The sequence below is a fragment of the Lithobates pipiens genome, unplaced genomic scaffold, assembly GCF_037356315.1.
Source record: "Lithobates pipiens isolate NorthernLeopardFrog02 unplaced genomic scaffold, aLitPip1_a1.2 Scaffold_8, whole genome shotgun sequence".
Taxonomy (NCBI): Eukaryota; Metazoa; Chordata; class Amphibia; order Anura; family Ranidae; genus Lithobates; species Lithobates pipiens.
The window spans coordinates 81,396,976-81,422,491 of record NW_027507903.1 but is presented as its reverse complement, the minus strand read 5'-3'; the positions used below and the strand labels follow the sequence as shown (position 1 = coordinate 81,422,491).

At 41.2% G+C, this 25,516-nt stretch overlaps 1 protein-coding gene across 1 annotated transcript in view; it reads left to right on the top strand.

The window, feature by feature from the left end:
• Positions 1-15,424, top strand: part of RFX7 (regulatory factor X7) — a 178,040-nt gene extending 162,616 nt beyond the window's left edge. The window contains exons 8-9 of the mRNA XM_077471977.1: positions 4,235-4,530; positions 9,271-15,424. Coding sequence (XP_077328103.1) covers positions 4,235-4,530; positions 9,271-12,507 — 3,533 coding nt within the window. The 3' untranslated portion in view covers positions 12,508-15,424. The remainder of the gene's footprint in view (positions 1-4,234; positions 4,531-9,270) is intronic.
• Positions 15,425-25,516: the final 10,092 nt, after the last annotated feature.

Sequence of the window (25,516 nt, the reverse complement as noted above, 5' to 3'; positions counted from 1 at the left end):
GTCCCTAAAGTACGGCCCGTGGGCCACATCCAGCCCACTAGGATGTTTTTTCCAGCCCACAGCTTGAGTCCTAACGCTCACTGCAGGGACCGGTCTCTTTAAACTTTGTTGGGTTGCGAGACGTTCGCTGCTTACTCCACTCCACCCACATTGTGCAGAGCAAGTCCTGCAACCTGACAAAGCCCCCCCCTCCCAGCGCCATACTCTGCTATTGTTTGCTAGGACCGCCTAGCAACCAATGAAGTACTATATTAGAGTCCCGTTGTTAAAAGATCTTTTACACAGTGTGCCTATGTAACAGCAGGACCTGGAGCTGGGAAGTGCAGCAGATCTGCACTGAAGCTGGTGATTGCTTGCTATTTATTTCAGAGGCACATGATACGGATTTCTGATGGTGAGGCAAATGTGCTAGGGGGCTTCTCAGGGGGACATAAATAAGGGGAGGGGCTTTGAGGGGGACAAGAAAGTATGTGGGGGGCTCTGAGTGGGACAAAGTAAGTGGGGGGGCTTTGAGGGGGACACAAATGTGCATGGTGGGAGAGTCTCTGTGGGGAACATAAATGTGCATGGGGGGCCTCTGAGGGGGACACAAATGTGTTTAAGGGGGGTCTATGAAGGGGAAACACAAAAGTGGTGGGCTCTGATTGTGACACAAATGTGCGGGGAACTCTGATAGGGACACCAATTTGTAGGGAGACTTTGATGGGGACAGAGATGTAAGGCCCCAGAGCATGAGGCTCCAGCATTTAGGTGTGGGCAGAGGATACAGGAGCCACCATCCAGCACCACTGCCAGTTGACTGTCAAATTATTTTCAATTCTGCTGCTGTGGATTAATTTATAAATAACGTTTTTTTTTTTGCTTATTTGCTATTTTGGCTTTTTTTGGGGGATATCACTGTTATTCCTCATCTAGGCATGGATGATGTCTGCTTGCTCTTCGCCATCCCAACCTGCAACCTCCTGAGATGTATGTCACACATTCCAGGAGGGTAGAGGACCAGACTTCCTACTGTCTGTGTCTTGTGCATGTGCATTATTGGAGGCAGCTGTGAGTCACCAGGAAGTCACAGCTTACTTCTAAATCCAAGATGAGGAAGATTGTAAAGACTTTGGGTTGTAGGAAGACAGCAATGGACTTACTGGCTGAATAAGTATGTGTTTTTAAAAAATCATTAGCTACAGTATTTGTAGCTGCTGACTTTTTATTTTTTTAAAGGTCCCCATTTTTCCAGCACATCAACACTAACTTAAATTTGCTGTTGGACCCAGCACTTCCAGTTTGTGACTGTACCATCTAGCCTTTCCTCCACACCCTGAGTGTCATCCAAAGTGCTAGTCTCTGTGCTCACCTTCCTATGCTCTCAGGACATTTCCATTTTGGGATTTCTGGGTGGCTTCCAGAGAACAGTTAGAACAGGTTTAGGTGCCTTTTTGTTTTTTAGCATCATGCAACTCTTTTTCACAGCTTTGCAGGGAGACCACCTGGCCTTTGTTCTGATAATGAATGAGCACTTACAGTATGTAAAAAAAATCCAATTAACTGGAACAGAAGTGGTGGAACAAAAAGTACCTGTCTTAGGTAGGTATTAGTTAAAGCTACAAATCTTAAGTGTGCAGAAGGTATTTCTCCCCTTAGTTTATGGAAAATAATCTAGTGCTCTCTTTCTGGATCCAAAATGTATTTGGTCATTTAAAGCTGCCATTTCGTGACTGGATAAGTAATTGGTATAATGTAATTTATTTGCAATTTTGTGGGGGGCCATTGTCTGAACATGCTTTAGTATACAAAGGGATATAGAAGATGGGGGGAAAAAAAAGCAAAGGCCATTGTAATATTCCTTTGCTACTATATTCAGTGGATGTTGTGCTGTTTTCTACTCCTTTTCTTTTGATCAAGTCATTATTTATATATTTTCTACTGATTCTTTGCAAACGCTACACAGCTACAGATGCCATAAAGAAATTATAATGAGACCTGATTGGTAGCCATTTTGCACTTATTACTAAGGCATTGTTCATACTGGTATTAAAAGCACTCGTTTGAGGCGTGTTGTTAATGCTTTTCAAACTTCTAGTAAAGCATTGATAATATGGACAGGATACAGAGCTATTCACATTTTCAAAGCATGACAGGTTTTGCGTTGTGAAGCTACACTTCAAAATTGAAGCTTTATGTTGAGTTTGGAAGTATCTAAATTCCTTTAGTTAAAGTGTATGGTAATGTATCGCAAACGCACCGCCATGCGTTTGCGGCACGTTAATGTTGCTTTCCTTAAAGGAAAAAAAAAAACAAGGAGTTTTGTAGGGCTGAAACAACTAATCGATTAATCGCCATCTAATCGATTATGAAATTAATCGATTACTATTTTCATAATCGATTAATTGCCAGTAACATATTGGGGTTAAAAAAAAATAAAATGAGCCCTTTATAGTACAAAAAGAGCAAATAATCGCTACTGTAAATATTACTTTCACTGTTCTACAGTAAAAAAAATGAACCCCTTCTAGTAGTGATAATTTGCTTTTTTTCTACTATAAAGGGCTAATTTTCGTTTTTTTAACCCCATTATGTTACTAAACGTCTTAGACCTGGTTCGCATCTATGTGTTTTTTGGTGCTTTTTGCAGAAATGCACTACAGTTCATTTACATGGTTTCCTATGGGACACGAAAGAGTCAGGGAATTTTTAAAGCAAAATGGTGCTTTATTGGATCAATGGAGAAGCGGCAGAAAAGCATGTAATGCGTTTTTGCAGCAACTTGTGTTTTTTAATCTGCCCAAAAAAATGCAAAAAATGCAAATTGCAGTAAAATCACGTGCGCAATAATCAAAACATACAAAAAGCACTGCAGAAACAGATCAAAAGCAAACTGCATAGGTGTGTACCGAACCTTATGCTGGCCACACGGATCCATTTTCAGATGAGAATATTCAGACGAAAAAAATCTTTGTACATTCGCTGAATGAAAGAATTTTGTTTGAAATTTTCACTTGTTTTTAACATTCTGTTTTTAAAATGAATGTAATTTCTGAGCGAAAACCACATACATTGTCTGAAAATTCCTTTGACTAAGACGTTTTCTATTATTTCCAAATTTTCCCGTCAATTTTCCTGTTTTTTTTTAAAGGTTATTAACTAATTAATCAAAACAATAACCGGCCAACTAATCGATTATGAAAATAATCGTTAGTTGCAGCCCTAGTGTATTGGATGGCCTTAGGGTGAGAAGTGCCTTTATCTACTTCTGGCCCATCCGCCCCACATGTATTTCAGAAGGGCAGCCCAGCTGCGCAAATTAACATACCTGTAAATTGTTCTCTTATTCCAGGTCTAGGGCGCGCACCACCATCGACCCGCTCCCGATGTGATCCACCGATCGTATGCTGGAGAGGCAGAACGACAGTCTGTCAGAGAGGGAGAGCGAAAGATCTTGTGTTCCTGCTAATCATGAACACAGATGTCTCTCCTTCCAGTCATTCCATCCCCCCCACACAGAAATCACTCCCTAGGAGCACACTTACCCTTTGATTGCCCCTGGTGTTAACCCCTTCCCTGTCGGTGTCATTTATACAGTGACACTGCATTTTTTTTTTTTTTAGCACTGAACACTACTGTTTGTGTAACTGGTCATGCAAAAAGTGTCACTTAGTGTCCAATTTGTCCGCCGCAATGTCGCAGTCCTCCTAAAAATCGCTGATCACCGCCATTACTAGCAAAAATTTAAAAAATGCATAAATCGAACCCATAATTTGTAGACACGATAACTTTTGCGCAAACAAATCAATATACCCATATTGGGATTTTTTTTTACCAAGAATATGTAGCAGAATACATATTGGCCTACATTGATGAAGAAATTGAATTTTTAAAATTTTTACATGTGTTTTATAGCACATTTTTTTATTTTTTGTCAGTCTTTTTTTGTTGTTAGTGCAAAAAATAAAAAACGCAGAGATTATCAGATACCACCAAAAGAAAGCTCTATTTCTGTGGAAAAAAGGGCTTAAATGTTTGGGTACAGCGTCACATGACCGCACAATTGGCACTTAAAGCAACGCAGTGCCATATCGCAAAAAATGGCCTGGTCATTAAGGGGGTGAAACCTTCCAGGGCTGAAGTGGTTAACTTAATATACAGCTATCAATTCAACTCCTATTGTCCAAATGTATGTTTTATTTATGCTATCAGGTTATTGGTAGCCAAGTTAACCTGAATATTTTTATTTCTGCAGGATTAAAAGGAATTACACAGACATCTGCATTTGTACCCATGTCTGAAAGCAATGCCTTCCACCCTCAAGTGAAGACCTTAGCTTCTCCTGTAGATGCCAAACAGCAGTTACAAAGGAAAATACAGAAGAAGCAACAGGAGCAAAAGATGCAGTCGCCTTTACCAGGAGAATTGCAAATGAAAAAACAGGATGGACACACTGCCAATGGAATTGCCAGTATATGTAATGGGAGTCCAGCTATCCTTTCTCCACAGCCTATTGGAATTGTTGTTGCAGCTGTTCCCAGCCCAATACCGGTAATTTTTAGAATTTAGCCATTATTTACATTTTGATAAAATCATCTTGCTTGATTCATCCAATGGTTTCTTCATAAGGTAGAAATATTTTACTGTAGTTTTAGGTGATTAAACATAATGAAATACAAATTATTCCGATTTACATATTTATAGAGGGTTCCCTAAACTTGCATTTGAGTGTGGTAGATGGTGGCAGAAACCATCGCTTTCTTATAAATCTTTGGTGTTGTGTGAGCAAGAATTGTATCTGGGTTCTTAGGTTGGTCTATCAGGGAGTCTCACGCATTCAGTTCAATGTACTTGCTTCCAAACTCTAAAGCAAGCACAGTGCTGAACAAATGTATGGGAAATTAAAAATTCTAAGAAAACTTGGTCACTTGACTTATCAAAGTCATGTGACTGGCTTCTCCTCCAATTACGAAGTTCTCATGATGAAGAAGAACACTGCAATTTATATATGAGGGGGTGTGTTGCAGAACTGGATCATTGGTTTACCCCCACCCAGAAACAGTGCCTGTGGGACCTGGATGGGGGAATTAGAGGAGTGTATCTCAATTCACAAGGTGAGGGAGGAGACTAATAAAGGTGAGAGTTAATAAAAGGAAAAAAAATGTTTTTTTCTTCTCTGGAATGGGGCTTTAGAATAGTAGTAAATGTTAGTATGGTACATGGCATGGACGTTTCACTGTAACTAATACTCCGTGGGATGTGTTCTGTCTTTTCTCTATTCTTGGCTGTATCCGCACTCTCCAGGGTATCCTAATCTGGTGATATAAGTCTCCCTCTGAGCCCATTCAGGATACTTCCTTGACTGAGTGTTTTTTTTCTCTTGGCTATCGGGTCAGCAAGACAAGTCTTGTCAGTGGTGGTCTTGTAAAGAACCTCTTCTTGTTTTTCAAAGGAACAAGGTAGTTTTCATGCCTCAGACCTTCCCTTAGGTGTTTGCTCCACCTTAAAGCTGAATTCCGGGAATTCAGTTCCTTTGTAAAAGTGTCAGCAAACACTGAGTTAAAGTGGTTGTAAAGGCAGAAGGTTTTTTATCTTAATGCATTCTTTGCATTAAGATAAAAAGCCTTCTGTTTGCAGCAGCCCCCTAATACTTACCTGAGCTCCATCTCTGTCCAGTGATGTCCATAAGTGCCTCAGCCGCCCGGGACTCTCTCTCCTGTTTGGCTGGGACACAGCAGCAACGCCATTTGCTCCAGCTACTGTCAATCAAACTCAGGTAGCCAATCAGGAGAGAGGGGGCGGGGCTGAATGAACACAGGGAGCTGCAGCTCAGCTCGTGTGCCCCATAGCAAGCTGCTAGCTGTGGGGGCACTCAACAGGAGGGAGGGGCCAGGAGCTCCAGCCAGGGACCTGAGAAGAGGAGGATCTGGGCTGCCCCAAGCAAAACCACTGCACAGAGCAGGGTAAGTATCATATTATTTTAATAGGGAAAAAAAAAAAAACTTTAATATCACTTTATGTCCATCGAGATGCGTGACATCTCCTGGACTTATTTCTATTATTTCTACCTGATAGGGTTATAGTACTCATGAAAGAGGGCTATTCTGTATTTCCTGGAGCCAGACACTGATCCTTCTGACTTCTGCATCTTCAACTGTAGAGTCACTGTAGCTGTTATGCCAGCGCTTCTCCTCCTCCTGTCGAATCTCAGAAGTTTTGGTATTGTGTAAACATATTCACTCAATACAAAGGCTTCTGTGAATGGGCAGCAGAGGGGATAGGAGAGCATAGCTGCTCTATGTTATAGAAAGAAAGAAAATGTGAAGGGGCGAGTGGCGCTACCTATATGTCAAATTGTGCTCTACCAAATCACTCTGTAGCGACTGAGTGTTAAAAGACACAGTGCTATTGTGGAACAAAACAGTTACCATAAAGGTGATAGTGTAATATTCATCACACCTCACCTACCCCAGTAGGTGAGTACTAAAACCCTCTAGGTGTGGACACCAATCCTACACAGGAGAGGTTAGTACCAAAAATATAATGGCTTACAAATTAGTATATAAAACATCCAGACATGAATATAGTGATCCTCTGCTTTTAACAGTGCGTATAGTGTCAAAATCCAAAATACAGGATGTATGTGAACCCAAAGACCAAATCCAAATAAAAATGCAAAGAATCGCACCAAAAAACAAAAAAGTTATTAAAAAATGGCACCAAAGTTGCACCAGAATGTAATTATTGCACCATATACTAAAACATATAAGTATATACATATAGTGTCCCAATCATAAAATCAAGGGCCAATTCTGACATCCCTCTGCTACATATAAAAATCTGAATTTCTTTTTCTAAGAAACTGCTTAGAAACCCCAAACATTGAATATTTTTTTCAAGTAGAGGCTCTAGAGAATAAAATATTGGGTGCTGCATACTTTTATGTTGCATAATATTTGTGCAACTGTTTTTCAAGCGCAAATTTTTGGGGAAAAATACACTTTAATTTTAATGCACAAAAACACAATATAATACACATTTAAAATAAATAAGATGTTACACAGAGTAAATAGATACCAAACAAGTCACACTTTAAAATTGCATACACCCATGTAAATCTCCATAGGCAAACTTTAAAAGTCTTTACAGGTTACCAGTTTACAGTTACACAGGAAGTCTGGAGCTAGAATTATTGCTCTTTGATGTTCACAGCGATACCTCACGTGTGGTGCGATTGCCGTTTAAATGTGTGTGCGGGACTGACACGCGCATTTGCAGTTGCACAGAGGCATTGTGGGGTGCATTAAAAATATATATTTTTTTCATTTTATTATACATGTCCTCTTTATGGAAAAATCTGGGTTCCATTAGACCCCAGATCTCTCTTTTGGTCTGCAATGCAGCCAGTCAGACATAGATTGGTCTGATTAGCTGCTTCACTGGCTAGTAACGGCTAGGTAAACATAGAACCAAAAGTTTTTAAATCCTCAATGCTTCCAGTTTCTGGCGTCACACAGTGGGAGGAATAACATCAGTTCCTCTCACTGTGTCCCAGGAACTGGGTGACACTGGTCTCATCTTTACTGGGGTCCCTGATTGCTTGGGAGAGGTGGATAAAGATGACAGTGGGAAGGGGGTGGGGCCCCCTTCCTCCGCTTAAAAGTAATCCAGCAGCTTGGATTACTTTTACCTCGTAGGAAATCGCTGGCTGAAAACAATTATATCACCCTTCCTATCCAGAAAAGTACTGGCATTTTGCTGGACGGGAAGCAGTTATTGGAAGGCTGTGGCCTGTACTGTCCGATCAAGAAATAAGACTTTTGACCTACCTGTAAAATCCTTTTCTTTGAGTACATACAGTACAGGACACGCTCTCCTCTGTCCTGGCATAGCCTTCTCTTGTTTGCTAAAAAAACGAATAGTTGCTGGAAATAGGAGGAGTTATAATAGGCAGGTGGGCGCATATAACCCTTGGTCTTGATTAGGCCAGTCAAAAATCAATTTTTCCCAAAAAAGATAAAAAATAACTTTTGGGAAGGTTTTGTTTTGCTTTAATTTGCCCCCATTTGTGCTCCCTTTTGTGTAGAGGGAAATCTCTCCAAAACGTTGCTGGATTGCTTCCACCTGGCAGGTTTACACACACTCCTGACAGCTGAAGCCTCCGGGAGTTTGTGTAGAACCCTCCACTGCCATTGACATAAAGTGTACATCAGTGGTAAAAGGGTGAAATAATACCAAATTATCTTGCCAGAAAAGCTCTTAACTTTCTGTAGTAAGCTGAAAACATTGCACTGAAATCTCAAACGTTATTATCAGCCCTGCCCAGTTCACTTCATTGAACTATATTATGGGAGAGATGTTCTGTAATCCAAGCATGCTTCTTATCCTAGGATGATTTCTATAGTAACAGTAAAGTGAGTGTGTTTTGTCACCCTGGCACAGGTAATGTCTTACGGAAAGATTACCAGCCACTAAAGTGGGACTAAATGATCTCAATCAACATTAACTATCGTTAACTCTAACTTAGAAATAAAATAGATAGGAAGGTGTATTATATTTACTAGCTTGTTTGGCTTTGCTTCTCCTATGAATCACAGGAGTGCAGTTTGTTCTGCTGACTTCACAGAGCTGGTCCAGGATAGAGAAAGATCACAGCCATATGGTCAGGATCCACCCAGATGCCTGGACCTGCACCTGGCTCAGCCTCTGCTGAGAGCCTGAACCGCTCCCTCCACAGTCCAGTGCTCCAGTGAGCGAGGGGGGGGGGGGGGGCAGAGAAGCGATCAGGGGTGTTGGTCCGTTGTTGCATCCACCTAGGTAAGTATAATTTCTTGAAAAAAAACACAAAACCTAAACCTCTCTTTTAAGGAAAATAAAGCCTAAAAAATAATGCAGCTAACACATTTAGTGGACTCCAGTATATTAAATTCTTTCTTGTTCTTGGGTTTAGGTACACACATTTTTAACATAACCTTTAAATTTCTATTATGGAGTCATATGCACGCAAACTACTGTTTTTGTTTAATTTTCCTTGCTCCTGGTTAGGTATTCTTTACAAAGTGAGGCTTTACCACATTTACTAAGCTGTAGGGGAAATGAGTGCAGCTGCAAAGTGTACAGTCTATTTGCCTTTAGTATATCCACCCCTATGAGTGTTCTAGTTTAGAGAGAGGCCTGTAAGATTTCAGTATCTGCATTGTTCTTAGAAGCAAAGGTCACTGAAAGCACTTTTTGTTATTTTGAAAAAAAAAAAGCAGAATGTTTAATAATTGTAACTTTTGTTTGTGACAGGTTCAAAGAACCAGGCCACTCGTTACTTCACCCAGTCCTATTGCCTCCTCTGAGGGGAAGGTCCTACCACTCAACGTTCAAGTAGTTACTCAACACATGCAGTCTGTAAAGCAGTCACCAAAGACTCCACAAAATGTTCCAGCAAGCCCTGTTGGAGATCGTTCTGCTAGGCATCGCTACCCTCAAATTTTACCTAAGCCAGCCAGCTCCAATGCTTTGACGATCCGCTCACCCACCACTGTGGTTTTCACCAGTAGCCCAATTAAGACTGTGGTGCCAGCACCACATGTGAGCTCTCTGAATGTTGTGAAGATGACCACAATATCACTTGCGCCCAGCAATGCTAGCACTTCAGCAAAACATACCCCTTCTGTCAATAACAGTGTCGGAGTTTCAGATGAAAGCAGAACTGTGCCACAGATCAAAAATGGCTCTGTGGTTTCACTGCAGTCTCCTGTACCCAGGATGGGAACACCTGTGGCATCCGCAGTAGAGGTAAAAACAGAACCAGAAATTCTTATAGAGGATAATCAACCATGCCAAGAGAGTGCAGATTGTTCAAGACCGAGGAAAGGTACTCCTGTTTCTTTCACACTAAAAGTCAGTCAGGAGAAACCATCTCATGATGCTGCCCGTGACACTCAGAGTGCCAAAGCACTTGACCATAGAGTTGAAGTAACAAGGACCAAATGTAAAGGCCGCTTAGTAGAAGGCACTTGTGTTTCCTCGGCTAGTTGCAGTCAGGGTACTGTGACTCTGTGTGTCACACCTCAGAGTCTATTCAGCAGTAGTCCCAGCCCAATTACTAACACTGATTCAGCTGGAAAGGACATGAGATTGTCTATTAAGAGTCCTCGAAAACGCTTAACTTCTATAGTACAGGACTCACAGTTACCACCAGCGAAAAAATCCCTTCTTGGTCAGCTGTCTTCAGCTATTGCTGAATGTCAGAGACCAGTAGGGATTACTGTCAAGAAAGTTCAAAAAGCACTGACAACAAAGACTGATAATGCAGTAACCGTTGCATTAGCACCTATTAAAGGCACTCAGCAAGTGAGTAATACTGACTTGCTAGAAAGCTATACCTTGGACTGTGTTGATGAAAAGACCACTGATACTCCCCAGGAACATGCAGCTTCATCCCAGGATGTTAAAGTTAAACTAGAAGGTAATGTGTTTAAGCTTGTCAGTGATTCAAAGCAAGAGAACCCTTTCAATCAAAATGCATGGCAGGAGATTGCCGAAAGTTCAGATTTCACATCTAGCAACTGTGAGCAGCCTCAAACAATTAGCGTTCTGGATATTCCAGGAAATTCTGGTGCTGATAACCTGCAAAAAACTGTATGGGAACCAGTAGACTTTGAAGGACTACAGCAGGACGCTTACAGCCAGCAACTTGAGGATTCTTCTTTGAATCAGCTACAAGCACATTCATCTAACCAGTTACCTCAGCGTTCTAATCTGACAGACCCTCCCACAACCGAAAGTTTCTTTTCATTTGATGATGACCTCACGCAAGATAGCATTGTTGAGGAACTTGTGCTTATGGAGGAGCAAATGTCTATGAATAACAGCTCTCAAAACTATGGTAGTTTAGGAATGGTGCTCCAGACCCAAGTAACCGCTGCCCATGGTACACCTGTACCCACACATTCAAGTAGTGCTCACTTTTACCATTCAGTACATAGCAGTGGCACTCCAGTGCACACACCTACTTCAACAGCAACCCCAACTTTAACCCCAACCCCTACATCGGAGATGATTTCTGGGTCTCAAAGCTTGTCAAGGGAGAGCCCTTGTTCTCGTCTCGCTCAAACAACACCTGTAGATAGTGCACTAGGAAGCAGTCGGCACACACCAGTTGGGACCCCACATTCTAACTGCAGCAGTAGTGTTCCTCCAAGCCCTGTTGAATGCAGGAATCCCTTTGCCTTTACCCCTATAAACTCCAGCATCTCTTATCATGATGCTAGCATTGTCTCGAGTAGCCCTGTTAAACCAATGCAAAGGCCAATGGCAACGCACCCTGATAAAACTAAGCTAGAGTGGATGAATAATGGGTATAGCACTGTCGGCAGTTCTTCCGTATCCAGTCATGGTATACTTCCAAGTTATAAAGAGCTAGTAGAGGATAGTTTTAGAAAGCCACATGCTTTTGCTGTGCCTGGTCAGTCATATCAGTCTCAGTCGAGACATCACGACAATCACTTTGGTCGTATAACTCCCGTTTCTCCAGTTCAGCATCAGCTTTCCTTGTTAAGTAGTGCTTCTAAACAGGAGGGCTTTGCTGTTCCTGCACCTTTAGACAACAAAGGATCAGGGACGTCTGGAAATGGCAGCAATTTCAGATGTCGTAGTGTAAGCCCAGCAGTTCACCGACAGCGCAATTTAAGTGGAAATACAAACTGCCCGACTTCAAATGCTCCTCGATCTAATGTGACAGCTTTTGGATCTATGGTAACGGCAGAGGTTCATAATATACTTGCTAATGTCCAGACAGACACCAGTGCCAATAGTATAGCGCAAAGAAGCCAGTCAGTTCCTTTAACTGTTATGATGCAAACTGCTTTCCCATCCTTGCAAAAACAAAGCAGCACTCAAAACATCACCCACGTTTTATTAAACAAACTGGATTCTGACCGCGATGATGCGGTTCGAGGGTTAGGAATCAACAATATGCCTTCTAACTATACTGCAAGGATGAATCTCACTCAGATTTTGGAAACATCTCCCATGTTTTCTGGTGCCAATCAACAAAATGTGATGAATTCCAGCACTTCATCTTATGAATTCCAAACGCCAGCTTACCTCACGAAAAACAGCAGTACTGATACAATTGGTTTTACTACTGGAGACAACCAAGCACAATCTGAAATTGGAGAGCAACAACTTGATTTCAATAGCACTGTTAAGGACCTGCTAGATGGAGAAAGCCTCCAATCAAACCAGCAGCTTGCTCAAGTGGCTTCAGATTTAAACAATGCCTCTGATTTCTCCAGCGACATCCGGTTGTCTTCTGATCTCTCAGGCAGCATCAATGACCTGAACACTTTAGATCCCAACCTGTTGTTTGATCCTGGTCGGCAGCATGTGCAGGATGATGAAGCTACACTGGAGGAGCTGAACAATGACCCCTTGTTTCAGCAAATCTGTAATGAATCTATTAATTCCATGACCTCATCTGGATTTGAATGGATTGAGAGCAAAGACCATCCTGCAGTTGAAATGCTGGGTTAAATTTGTATTATAATGTAGCACACTGTATCAAAAAGGCAGTTGTATTTGTCTTAATGGAAGTGCCTCCAGCAGCGGAAACATTTGTAATTATGAAGTTTTCATAAGGTTTGCTGCACAGGTTATCTATATTTCATCTGTTCTTAACATGATAATCATTTAAACTGCACTACATGGGCGGTTGATGAGCCAGTATTAAGTCCATTTATGTGTTTTTCTTTTTCTATTCCCCCTCATTTTAAATGATTTTACATCACTTGACAGGCATTCTTACCCTGTTACACTTTGTAATACTTGCTTTTATTTTGTTTTAGTGAAATTGAAAATCTGCTTCTGCTTTACATGACCTGTACAAATTTGTCTGTAGGTAAAGAAAGGCAGCAACTGCCCGCTTTGATTTTTGAGTATGGTGACTTGGGTACTTATGTGAATATCATATCATTTGTGGAGTATGTACAATTTTAAAGAAGACAAAAGAAAAAAAAAAAAATCAAAGTTTTCTCATTAAGGACTACTTTCCCTGAAATTAGGAAAATGCACTATAAGATGTAAGCTTTTTTTATTTCAACACACCATGACCTCATAACATTTTACAAGTTTTTACTTTTTTTATTTTATCAGATTTTTTTTTTCATATATAAAAAAAAAAAAAAAAAAAAAGAACAGAGAAATACTCTTTTGAAGTTCAAAATGGAATGGATTGAAATAAGGAAAGAATAGGTGTCAGGTGGCTTCCTCTATGTTGAGGTTGCTGCTATGGAGCTTGCCCTCCCAATCTGAAGCAGTAACAGATGTTAAGCTCTGTGGTTTCTAATATATGTACATATTAGAAAATGTGTCTTTGTTGCATGTTTTTATTTTCCCAGTAAAGGTACAAATGGACTAAAGATGCCATTTTGATTCTTGCTCCTTTTTATCCCAGGATGCTTGCATGCCGAGCAGTGGTTACCCTGTTTTTTTTTAATTAGGGAAAATATAGAAGACCTGATGTAGAACATAGGAAAGTATATTTCCTATGAATACTTTTTTTTTTTTTTTTTTTGCATTAGTCACTTTCTTATTTCACATATCTAAGATGGCTGTTGGCCTACATCTATGAATTTTATAATGAAACATGCCATTCAGAATTAAAAAGTTATCACTAAATATTTTTTCAATGCATGTCAAACAATTTTAGCAACGTGTACAAGCTTGGATATGCTCAGACTTCCAATACCATTGTTTTATCTTCGGCAGCACTTCATAAATTTCCTTTGTTAGAGTAATATTGCAGAACACCCAGCAACAGCAATGTTGCCCCCTGTTCATATTCTGTTGGAAGTTATAGCTGTGTAGCATATTTAATATAATTGTGGATTTTATTTCTGCCAGCTTTTCTTGTTAAAATAATAAAAAAAAAACATATATGCGAGAAACAGACTATTAACATTGCGTATCATCATACCAAAAGGTGCTAAGGCCAACTCAGAGCTCTGTAAATTTGATTGTGATAGTGAGTTAACTTGGCTGTTATATGTGTTTGCTGGTATTTCTAAACATTTTTTTTTAAATACCTGCTCTTAGTACTTGTTACTATTGTACATTGAGATGGAGCACTATTGCGTACCAAAGTATTAACAGTAAGTAAAAAAAAAAAAAAACCCAAAGGATAATTTATTTTGTTTGAAGCAGGCATTCTTAAGGCAACCTGTGAATAAAATGTCAAGGGCATTTAAACCATAGCTAGTAATTCACTGTTAAATCAATACTAGCTGAAAAGCGTGCATACAAACTTTCTGCTAGACTAGTTTGCGGAGTGTGCAAAGCTGGCTGCTCTGGTGATAATTGGACTTAATTTTGGTGTTGGAAAAAATGGCCTATATATTAAAAAACTTGGCAGTGCATAATATGTACAGTATTGCAGCAAACACTTTACATTTTGATGGAAGGCACTTTCTCGGTGCAGTGCCTGAAATCTGTTTTAAAAAGGGGGATTATTACTTCATGTCTCTATTGGGGCTGTTCTTACAAGAGAAAGAATTAATTGCAAAGATGTTCTCAGGTTCACTTATTGCACTAAACTTCTGTTGAACCTGTGGCACAGCACCTCTTTTTGGATAAATGCAACTTTTTTGCCCCAGAATTAAACAAAAAAGAAAAAAAAAAAATCAGTCTATTAAAAAGCAGAATGTCATAAAAATGACATACAATTGTCTTTATGTAGCAATGTGCATTAATCTCAGTGAGATATTTCTATTTCTTATTCTCTTACATGAGAATATTACAGCAGGAAGAAATTAAGTTTAGTTGCTTCACCGTGTTAATACATGATCACAAAATGTGCATGTGTGTATTACCTTGTACAGTCTCAGTATATTCCTGTAACCACTTTTTGCTGTATTATATACTTGTTCTGTGTTGATCAGGCAAGCATAGTTATTCACAGGTTATTTCTTTTGTTTACTAATTCAGCTTTGTTATTGTTAAATATGTTTTCTGAGTTTTTTGTGTTTTTATTATTTTCTACAGTTTTAGTGTTTTAAAATGACAAAAATAAATGACCTGGTAATACCATAAAGCATCATGAAATGATAAATGATAATTGTTGCAAAAAGCTACAATACTCAGACCTTCAGGCTATGAAAGGAAGATTATTGTATGCGTTGCCTCTGAGTAGCTGTACAGACCCAACCTATAATGTGCATTAATAGCAGCACATGGCGGATACAATCCCCTTTCATCTTTTCATACTAATAAAAAAAAAAAAGTAAAAAAAAAATGACCCCTTGTTTTCTTGTCTGTTGTACTGCTGAAACTACAGTAGTTTAAATTGCAGTAGAATTTCAGTTATGTTTTTTTATGGAAAGTGCTCAAAATTGTTTTTTTTTTTTTGGTTTGTTTTTTTAATGTTTTCAGAAACAATAAAAATATTTTATATGAATGTGTGTGTCTGACTATTTTCATGCTTTTTTCAGTTTGCAAAAGCATTTTAACGTTTTCAGGTTAAAGTGTTAATAAACCTACAACAGTAAAATCAGTCTATATTTAGTAAAGCGTGTTTATTATACTAATTGTGTAACCTAAGGGGTTAATCCTGTGTATTGTGTAAAAAGGCTGTTTTGATTCTTATCTGATCCTCCTCTTCTTTTAATCCATCATCTGATAGTACAGAGCCCTTGGGGGGCAAAAGCTGCACATGCTCAGGTTAGTGTGTATTGCTGGAGAGTTTTTTTTTTTTTGGAAGAGTGCATGTGATCGGCACTCTCCAGACAGAGGGTCAGGCAGCCTCATAGGACAGTCAGGGGAGAATGAAAACTCCTACAAGCTTTAACCAGTGCTCTGCTGGACACTGATAGAAGTCACAAGACTGCTTTATGCTGCTGAAGAAAAAAAGTATTTAGCAGTTTATTTTTTTTCTAAAATAATTGCATTTCCATGTTCTGTGTAATGTGGGAGACCAGATGGAGTTGAATGCAGGGTCCTGAGTTTAGTAACACTTTAATTATGCCAAATATTTTAAAGAAATATATACATCAAAGTTAACATATAGTTGCTCAATTGAAGTTGATGTTCATCAACCATTCACCCCTTTTCAGATTTGCTCCAGGGGAAGGCAAAATGAAAAATGGTTCTTAATTTTCCCATACAGGGAACAAAAAAAAAGTCCTCCCTAGCTATACAAGGGCAAATGGATCAATTCCCATGGCATCCTTTAGGAACTGCAGTATATTAGTTGCAAGAAAATCATTCTTTTTTCATTATTGTTTTGGCATTGCTTACCTCATGTTTTATGACTCTACAACTTGTAAAGTGAAACTCCAGTTTTGCTGAGAGAAAAATCAAGTACCCTCCTAGTAAGCAATGTACATTGGCAAGACTTATAAAAGACTGTATTACAGAATCTTTACTTTTTTAAACATAGGTGTTTGTCTCTTCATCTAATTTTTCACACTCACTGAGGAGCAAATGTGTGCAATCTCAGTAATCCGCAAATACGCCAAAATCTTTTTTAATATTTTGGTCATAAAAAGATATAACATACTTTTTTCCTTTGTTCACTGGTGAACACAGCTCTACTTTGGATTATCACCTATGATTATAGTGCTACCTGCAGGAGCAGGATGAAAAATACAGCTAAAAATGAAAACACTGGCCAGAGGCAACTCTTGCTGGTGGCCCAAAACACCCACGCTGTGGAGAAAGTTCTGTTATTAGCCTAGTGTCTAGGCGTGAGGACATGGCACTTTCCTCCCAAAAAGCATAGTTCCTTTGGTTTTAAAATAAAACCTAAACACATCCATTTGGCTATTTTCCAAAACAGTTACATACAAGACATGCCATGAATAACAGCTGCAGATGAAACAGAGGCTAAGATGGCAGCTTCCCTGACTGTAGAGGATGGGAGGGTTTAGTTCTTTAAGCAAGTCATAGGCTGACAGGTTGGGTAATCCACATCCTGGTAGCATCCCTAGTTTCAGCCATCGAGCACATGCAGTCTTTGCTCCGTGCATGTTCATCTGTGACATCCGTGGCTAGGGCAGCCTGTGAAGTTTCACTGCTGGGAAAGCATATTAATGGTTATCCTTGGGCTGTCCTGTTAGTCAGTCATGCAATGCCCCAGCTACAGAAGGTAGCTTCCTGCTGCTCCTTGCAGCAGACACTCATGATCCTGGCCTGGGTAGTAGAATAGAAAGCTGAGGGCCTCCTATTTTTTTCCCCTTCTCCTTTACACCCTTTCCCTTCTGGGAGGAATAGTCTGGGGGCTTTTCCCTTACACCCTTTTCCTTCTGAGGGGAATAGTCTTGGGGGCTTTGTTTACTAGCCAAGTCCCTCTGGACGCGTTGCATGCTGCTACTACGCTTCAGGGGCCCGGTTGGGAGAGGATCTCTTGGCTGCAGCCTACATGATGGCCTCCACCATGTGGGGAAATTAGAATGCGGAATTGCTTATTTTTTCAAGGTTTCCTCTGGGAATCACACTTTGTTTTGTTTTTTCTCTATTTGGGGGGATCATTGAGAACTGCCTGGCTGCTAATAAAACATCTGCTGCTGTGTGAGTGGCAGCTGCAGACACATTTCAATGGCACCAACTGGGTGAAAGGGGTGGTCCTTTCCTTGCAAATGGACATGCAGAGAATGGAGCCAGTGTGGGAGGCCAGGCAGCCTGCAAGGTACTGGGTCAGCTGCTGTGACTGGGGAGGAAGGGCAGAAGGCGCATCCTTTGTTTGGTCCATTGCCCCAGATTGTTACAGGCTTAGCATTGAGGACCCACAGGACAAGGTTTACTTACTCTGACTCACTTGCGGTAAGTAAGTACAGGGGATCCATTTTGCAATGTCTGCAACCCTCCAATCCTCTTTTTGCCCACTGCCAGCCTCAGGTATTCAAAGAGGATTACTACAAAAAATGAGAGGTTGCACTAGCCTTGCGCATTACCTAAATTAACCATTGAAGGTTTATCAGTAAATGAAATAAGGAATCATTAAAGACAATCCTGCATGATTTACTACTTATGTTCCGTAGCTCGGAAAAACGCCACCTGCATCTATTTTCCTTACACGCTTTGAGGGGTAATCCCTCCATCAGTGCCAAAAAGTGGAGTCTTCCTAGGCAGTGGGCACAGTGTTACCTCCTCTGGGATTAGCAATGAAGATTTTACAGTAAGTCATTTAGGTATACACTTAAGATGGTAGATTCCCCCCACTGTACCACCCAACAAGCCATTACCTTTCGGGATGCATAAGGGAAGTCTTCCACTTAGTTTTTTTTTTTTCCTAACACTCATTTCTTGACAATTTTAACTATAAAGAGTTGAAGCAACTAACTTGGCTGCTTGTTTTGCCATGCCACTTTTAGAAGCACTACATCTTTGAGGAGTTGAAAAAAAGTGCTTGTCTCAACCTGTGGTGAATCCTCCAGTTTTTTGATTACACAAGGCCACAATTTTTTTTTCTTTGAGGTTTCCTCGTAAGGCCCGTGCACACTGGCCATTTAGCCCTGGTGCACTGGACTCTGGTGTTTAGCTGCTGGCAGTGGGTAGTGGTGTCCTGTCCAACCCTCCTGCCTGACAGCTGCTGCATTTGGCCGCCTAGCAGTGTGAACGTTTTGGGGAAGTATGCACCTGTAATGCATGCTTTTTTTCTTGCTCCAGGCTTTCATTCTTGGGCACATACTTCTCATAGAGCTTGACAGGCTGCTGGCAACAGGGCTGGATGGGACACCTATGCCCTCTGCCTGCAGCTAAACACCAGAGCCCCATTCCCCAAGGCTAAGCGCCCATTGTATGGGGCCTTAAATATATTTACAGAGAGGAAGGTGGAAGCTGCAACTGTGTACATGGTCATGGGACCCTTTACTGCTTACTGGTTTTTGTATCAGCTTGTTTAAAAAATGTTGATAGAGTGGGCAAAACTCATAAACAAGGGTCAAGTGGAAGGACAAGTTTCATGTGCTTGTGGATTTGGTGGAGCAGCTGTTACAGCGTTTGAAGTATGTCTGCTGCCACCTTCAGCTGTAATCATCCTCAGGTTGCTGTGACTGACTCAGCTTATCAAACATCTAAGAAGGCTGTTATGAATCTATCATTCATAAGGGGATCAGCTCTGTATGATGGATGAGATTATCAAGAAACTTACCAAGGGGAAGAGTACCTTCTTGCCTGAACTCAGAAAGGGCGAGGATTTTCATTACAAATCTTAACTTTTCAGCTCATAAGCACTTTTTTTTTCTTTGTTTCTAAGGAATTTTGGATAAAGGTACTGTGTCCTCTAAACACTCTACCTCCACGAGGGGTAAGTTTCCCTGGCAGTCCAAGCCCTCCTCTTTTTGCCCCCAACTATTCAGCTTAAGGTGGGGGAGGAAATTCTAGCATTTGCAAACTATTGGCTAACCCACATGTCGGACAAATGGATTCACAAACTGGTAGCCTGGTGCTACAAAATCAAGTTTCACACACCCTCCCCAGAGTTTTTCCCAAAACCTGCACCTCGGCCGTTATTGGATTTACATTTGGTTCTTGAGGTATTCCTGGCATGGGGGTGATGATTTCAGTTCTAGCTCTGGAAAATTTCTGTTATTTTCTCAAACCTCAAGAAGGGTGCAGTATGACCTTCTGGATCTCAAAGCTTTAAAACGTTTTTGTCAAAATCAGTAATTTCAAGAAAGAGTCAATCTATTTGGTACTGACGTCCATGCATTGGGGGACTTTCTGGCATCCATAGATATGGTGTATGCATACCTCCATCTGCCCATTACCAGTAGCACCAGGGGATCTTGCTCTTCTGTACCAGAAGAGCTTTACCAGTTTGCAACATTACCCTTCAGCCTAGCCACTGCTACTCTGTGGTTACCAAAGCACTGGCTCCAGTGTTAGCCAGTTGAAGTCAAGGAGATTCAGACTGCAAGGTACCTGGATCACCTTCTATTGCATGCAATGTCTTTCTTGGAAGTGGAGTTTACCTTGCCCATTACCGTTAGAAATCTAGAGGAGTTCGGGTGGATTTTGTCAATTAAAGTGAGTGTAAAGTCTAAACATTTTTTACCTTAACGCATTCCTTGCATTAAGGTAAAATTTTTTAGGTGTCAGCATTCCTCCTACCCTTTACTTACCTGAGCCCTTTTTCGATCTAGCGCCATGCACATCTGCAGCTCTTCTCTCCCCTCACCTCCGGGTGGCTTTACTGGGGCTGTTGATTAAAGCCAGTGATGAGTGAGTGGGGGGGGGGGGGGTGAGGCCGAGTCCCACTTTCTGTTTCAACGGACGCAGCAGCGAGGCTTGGGTGTGAGCATGCATGAGTTTCCCCATGGGAAGCGGCTTCCCATGGGGGAACTGGACAAATAGGATAGGGCCAGGAGCACTGGTGGGGGACCCCGAAAAGAGGAGTTTTGCAGCCACACAGAGCAGGTAAGTATGTATAGACGAACTCATGTGGTCTTCAGATGCCCACAACCTCGATGGACCCTGCCTGCTTCCAAGATCAGGTAAGATTTTATTGATTTAAAAAAAAGACTACCTTAATAACATTATTCAAATCTTAAAGTTTTAACAATCACAAGGGCATATTTGCAAAAAAAAATATTGACTATGGGGACTGGAGCTCCACTTTAAGCACAATTAAGGATCATGTGTCTGCTTTGGTGGGCTGATATCAGCATCCACTGGTGTTGCTGCTGCTTGTCTGCACCTGTGTTCAGGGCTTTGCAGATATTGCTCCTCCGGTCAGGCAAACATTATCATGGTGGAACCTTAACCTGGTATTGTTGGTGTAGCAAATCCCACTTTTCTGAGGAGATCTCTCAGCTAACACTCTTTTAGAAAGTGTCATTCACATTAGCCATTACTTTGGCACATAGAGTGTCCCTACTGGCAGCGTTACTTTGCAAGCCTCATGTTTGATCAGGCAAGTTACTGTCCCAAGTGTAAGGGTACCTACCGAGAACAACCATTTCCAGTTACAGCGAGCAGTAAGGCCCCTTTCGCATGAGTTTTCAGATCAGGTCCGCCTGTAATTTTTTCAGGCAAACCTGATTGGAAGCTCCATTCACCCCTATGGAGCAGCAGGTGTCAGTGGTGACATGTCCGCGTACGCTGGCTGCTATCCGATCTGATCCTGTCTGTGAAATTCAGACAGATGGAGACTTTATTTTCCATCCATCTGGCAGATCGGATGAAAACGGGCAGTCCTTTTTCATCCGATCTCCCCATAGAGGAGGGCGGGACTCTTTTCAGGTCCGTCTTAGCACGGTGACCGGAGACGGACCTGTCTTCCGCCTGCTTAGCGGGGATCAGCAGATTGATTCCCCACTGAGCAAAGCGATCAAGCCCATGTGAAAGGACCCATAGTGCATCCTGGGGTTTCTAACATTAAGCATTGATTTATCAGGGTTTTTAAGGCAGCCAGTACTGCGGAAGAACATGCCCCATTTCAAGCAGCGCAATGCATAAGGATGCAGCACAGTACTGAGCCATTTATGAGGTTAAAATGCCACCTCACCATCTGTCAAATACCACTGAAAAGTCATCTGAACGTAGATCTTGTTTCAGAGGCATGGCACTATAGCTGCACATAAAAAAACGTAGCCATAGTCTAGTTTTCTGTTTTATCGTTGCCTGTCCTGTTGTAGCACTGCTTTGCAGGGAGTAGAAATGGCCAGATCGCTGTTTCCTTTTTGTAAACACAGAACTTTGTAATTGGATACAACTGATCAGCTGACTTCAGCCAAAATCATTGGCTGAAAGCTGCCAAACTCGTGATGTGTCCAATCACAGCATGGGTCAGCAGGGGCGCGCATGCGCATCATTGAACCCAAAAGAAAGAGCTGACGTACAGGTACATAATAGTGCCTGCACCTGCTGCCTGCTCGCAGTATATTTTTAGGCAGGTGGTTAACTGCTTGTTCCACAATGTTGGGGGTTTTGGTCATCATCAGGGGCCACCCTCGGGCTGCCTTAATCCTAAAGTCCTCCTGCTGCAGGTAGCACTATACAAAAGTGTTGATGATCTGCAGCAGAGCTCTGTCTTCTAATGAACACAGATAAGTATTTTATGGTGAATACTAACAATTCTTTGTTTCTGGCATTAAAAATTTGAATTTATTTTAGGACTTCTGCTGGTTTAAAGTAGCCGTAGTACCGCTTGATAAAAACACACTGATCGCTGATCACTGATACAAGAGAAAAGCAGTTTTTTGACTGAAGTTAACAATTAAAAATTAATTTGAGGTGGTGCTGCTCTCTGCAAGCAAAGCTAATTTTAAAAACAAAAAATACAGTTTCACAGCCAAATATGCAGTGCCAAAGTACGCTGTCCCTGATGTTCTCCCTGAAATCCATGGTGGTTCTACCACAGTTTTAAGTCAACCCTGCGATTTAAATGATTTGTGTAGGCTCACCCCCCTCCCCTGTACAATGTAACCATGAAAAACGGTTCCCCATTGATTTCAGTGTATCTCAGTTTGAAAATTCAATCAGATTGGTATTCTGGAAATTCTAATTTCAGTGTTAATCAGCACCACCTGAGAAATTTCCTTTTGTAATTAGAAAAAGGGCACCATCTGCAGCTGTTTAGTTGTGAAGTCTTTAAAAGTATCCCAGAAAGAATGAAACTTCCATTGCAGAGTATACATTCATTTGATTTCCTGCTCTTTCATTCTTCTGGAAAGAACAGTAAGCCAGTCTCACATGCAGGTAAATTTATATTTCTGAACAAAATTTTATATAGAATGCTGATAGCTTGGCATAATAAAAGAAAATGAAATTAGCATTCTTTGCCAGCTGTAAAAAAAAAAAAAAAACATCAGTTGCTGAAATGTAAATGTAGTTTGCTATTTGTACAGTGCAGAACACAGGATTTGTAGTCTTAACTATGGGCTATGTGCAACTGCCTTCGGGTGATTGTACACTGTAAAAAAAAAAAAAGAGCTGCAGGCACATACCCCTTATAAGTCTTCTGTCTCACAGCAAGCCTTCAGATTTTTGTGCAATTAGGTGATGGATGTCATCACTTCAGTATACCTGCTCCAAAGCCACTATGGCTCTTCTTTTGCAGCTTTCTGGAATGGTTTATTTTTCAGCTGAGCCTTGTGGGACCATACTTATACCCTGCCTGGAAGAAGACGTGTGATCATCCGGGGCAGTGGCTCATGTGTCAGTGTCTCTGAAGACCCCTATGCCTATTAAAGAGATTGAAGCCTGGATTGGGGTTGTCCCTAGCTTTGATTTATGAAGACATCTGCTGATATAGGTTTGAGTTCTGTGCCCTTCCTTGGTTCCCACTGTGCTGTTGCTTCAATTTCTCTGGTGAACTGCTCCATGATGAATAAACCTTTTCTTTAAAGTCCATGCTGATCAGTCTTATTCAGTGCTGTATACCTTTTACTAATGAAATCTGCTCTATGACATTTCTCTACTCGTTTAAGCCATATTTCAGCTAAAGTGAAAATAATTTAGGGGAATGCCTGTTCATAACAATTTCATCAGTTGAAAACTTTTATTTCTTTTTTTCCTGAAAAGGCCAGAAATGGGGATAATCAGATCTGTCTGGGTTACTAGCCGGTTTTAGGAAACTTCCTTAAAATCCTGAAAATCTGAACTTCATTAACGTCTATAGGAACAAATCTTGATATTCAGTTTGGTCTTTTTGAGGGAAAAATATCTAATCTATTGACAAAAGGCCAATAAAGATGGCTGCAGCCCGGCACCTGGATGAAGATGTCAGCACTGATGAAGGGTGTCAAACCATTGAAGGAAAGGTAAATATGGCGGAGTTCAGCCATAATCTGCTTTAATCTCAATTCAATTCAAAGGTGTTCAGTAGCGATGAGGGCAGGGCTGTGTGCAGACCACTCGGGTACCTCCACACCAAACTGGTCAAACCATATCTTTATAGAGCTAGGTTTGTAGATCAGGTCAGTCATCCTAGAACAGAAAAGGACCCGAGGAAGGCCATACTTGTCTAAAAATCTAACACATCAGGAAAAGGAACCTTAACACAAAAGATGGCATTTATTGTCAGTTGAATCCACTGAAATGTAAAATTCACTGTCACATGGCAGAAATAAAGATGGTTATACTAAGGCTTAAAGTGTTAGCTCTCTGTCTATATATCATGTCCCTATTTACCATTTCCTAAAACCTATAGACACGAATAAAATGATTTTATTATGTGCTAGATACAAAGAACACAAAGAAAGCAGTTACCGTATTTATCTGCGTATAACACGCACCCCAACTTTAGGAGGGAATTTAAAAGAAAAAACTTTTAGGAGGGAAGTTTAAGGGAAAAAAACTTAAATTTAAATGCCCATCAATGCAGCCTTGTCAGTGTCAATTGCAGCCTTGCATTGCAGCCTTGTCAGTCATTTGCAGCCTTCCATTGCAGCCTTGTCAGTCATTTGCAGCTTTCCATTGCAGTCTTGCCAGTCATTTGCAACGTTGTCAGTCATTTGCAGTCTTGTTAGTGTGTTTGCCATTTAAAAATGATGCCGCCGAGATACAGAGCGGATGTCCAGTGTATCTCGGCGGCGCTCAGTAGTTCTCGGCCGCACTCTGCCGTTCTCGGCTATTTTGGGCCACACTCGGCCGTTCTCGGTGGCTTTCGGCTTTCCGGAAGCCGCCGAGTGCGGCTGAAAATAGCCGAAAATACCCGGAAGCCACAGAGAGCGGCAGAAAGGGAGAGAAACAGTGGGGGATTGGCGTATAACACGCACCCCCGATTTCCCTCTGATTTTAGGGGGGAAAGGGGCGTGTTATATGCCGATAAATACGGTAAGTTAAACTAAATGTTCCATATTTATTTTATTCGAAAAATAATTGACAATAAACTCCAATATAAAAAGCCCAAGTGTTAGATGAACCTCATTGATGAATGTAGACTTTGCCTCCTTTTGGTAGTGAAATTGTCTTGATTTGAATGATTAAACAATGAGTTGGCAGTTGTTGCCTGTTAATTGTTGCTCCACCTGTAGTGATGTAATTAATGGTTGTAGAAATTGCCCCTTTATATGCCAGCTGTGGGTGCGATCCAGTGCACAGGGTGGTGAAGACACATTGGGGATGGAAACCTTGTCTACACCCCCCCAGTCTTGCAGGTTCTGTGGCTTGGTTTAGCGTGGCCCCTGGGTCTATGGAGGATCTCCTTTCTATGTGAGGAAAGACACCCTGCATGAGTAACATCTGGGGAAGATGGCTTTTTTTATTTGGGAGACTATTACCGTATATACTCGAGTATAGGCCGACCCGAGTATAAGCCGAGGCCCCCAATTTACCCCCAAAAAACTGGGAAACCTATTGACTCGTGTATAAGCCGAGGGTGAGATATGCCTGTCCATCCCTGTGTGTGTGTCCATCCATCCATCCATCCCTGTGTGTGTGTGTGTCCATCCATCCATCCATCCCTGTGTGTGTGTGTGTGTCCATCCATCCATCCATCCCTGTGTGTGTGTCCGTCCATCCATCCATCCATCCATCCCTGTGTGTGTGTCCATCCATGTGTGTGTGTGTGTGTGTGTGTGTGTGTGTGTGTGTGTGTGTGTGT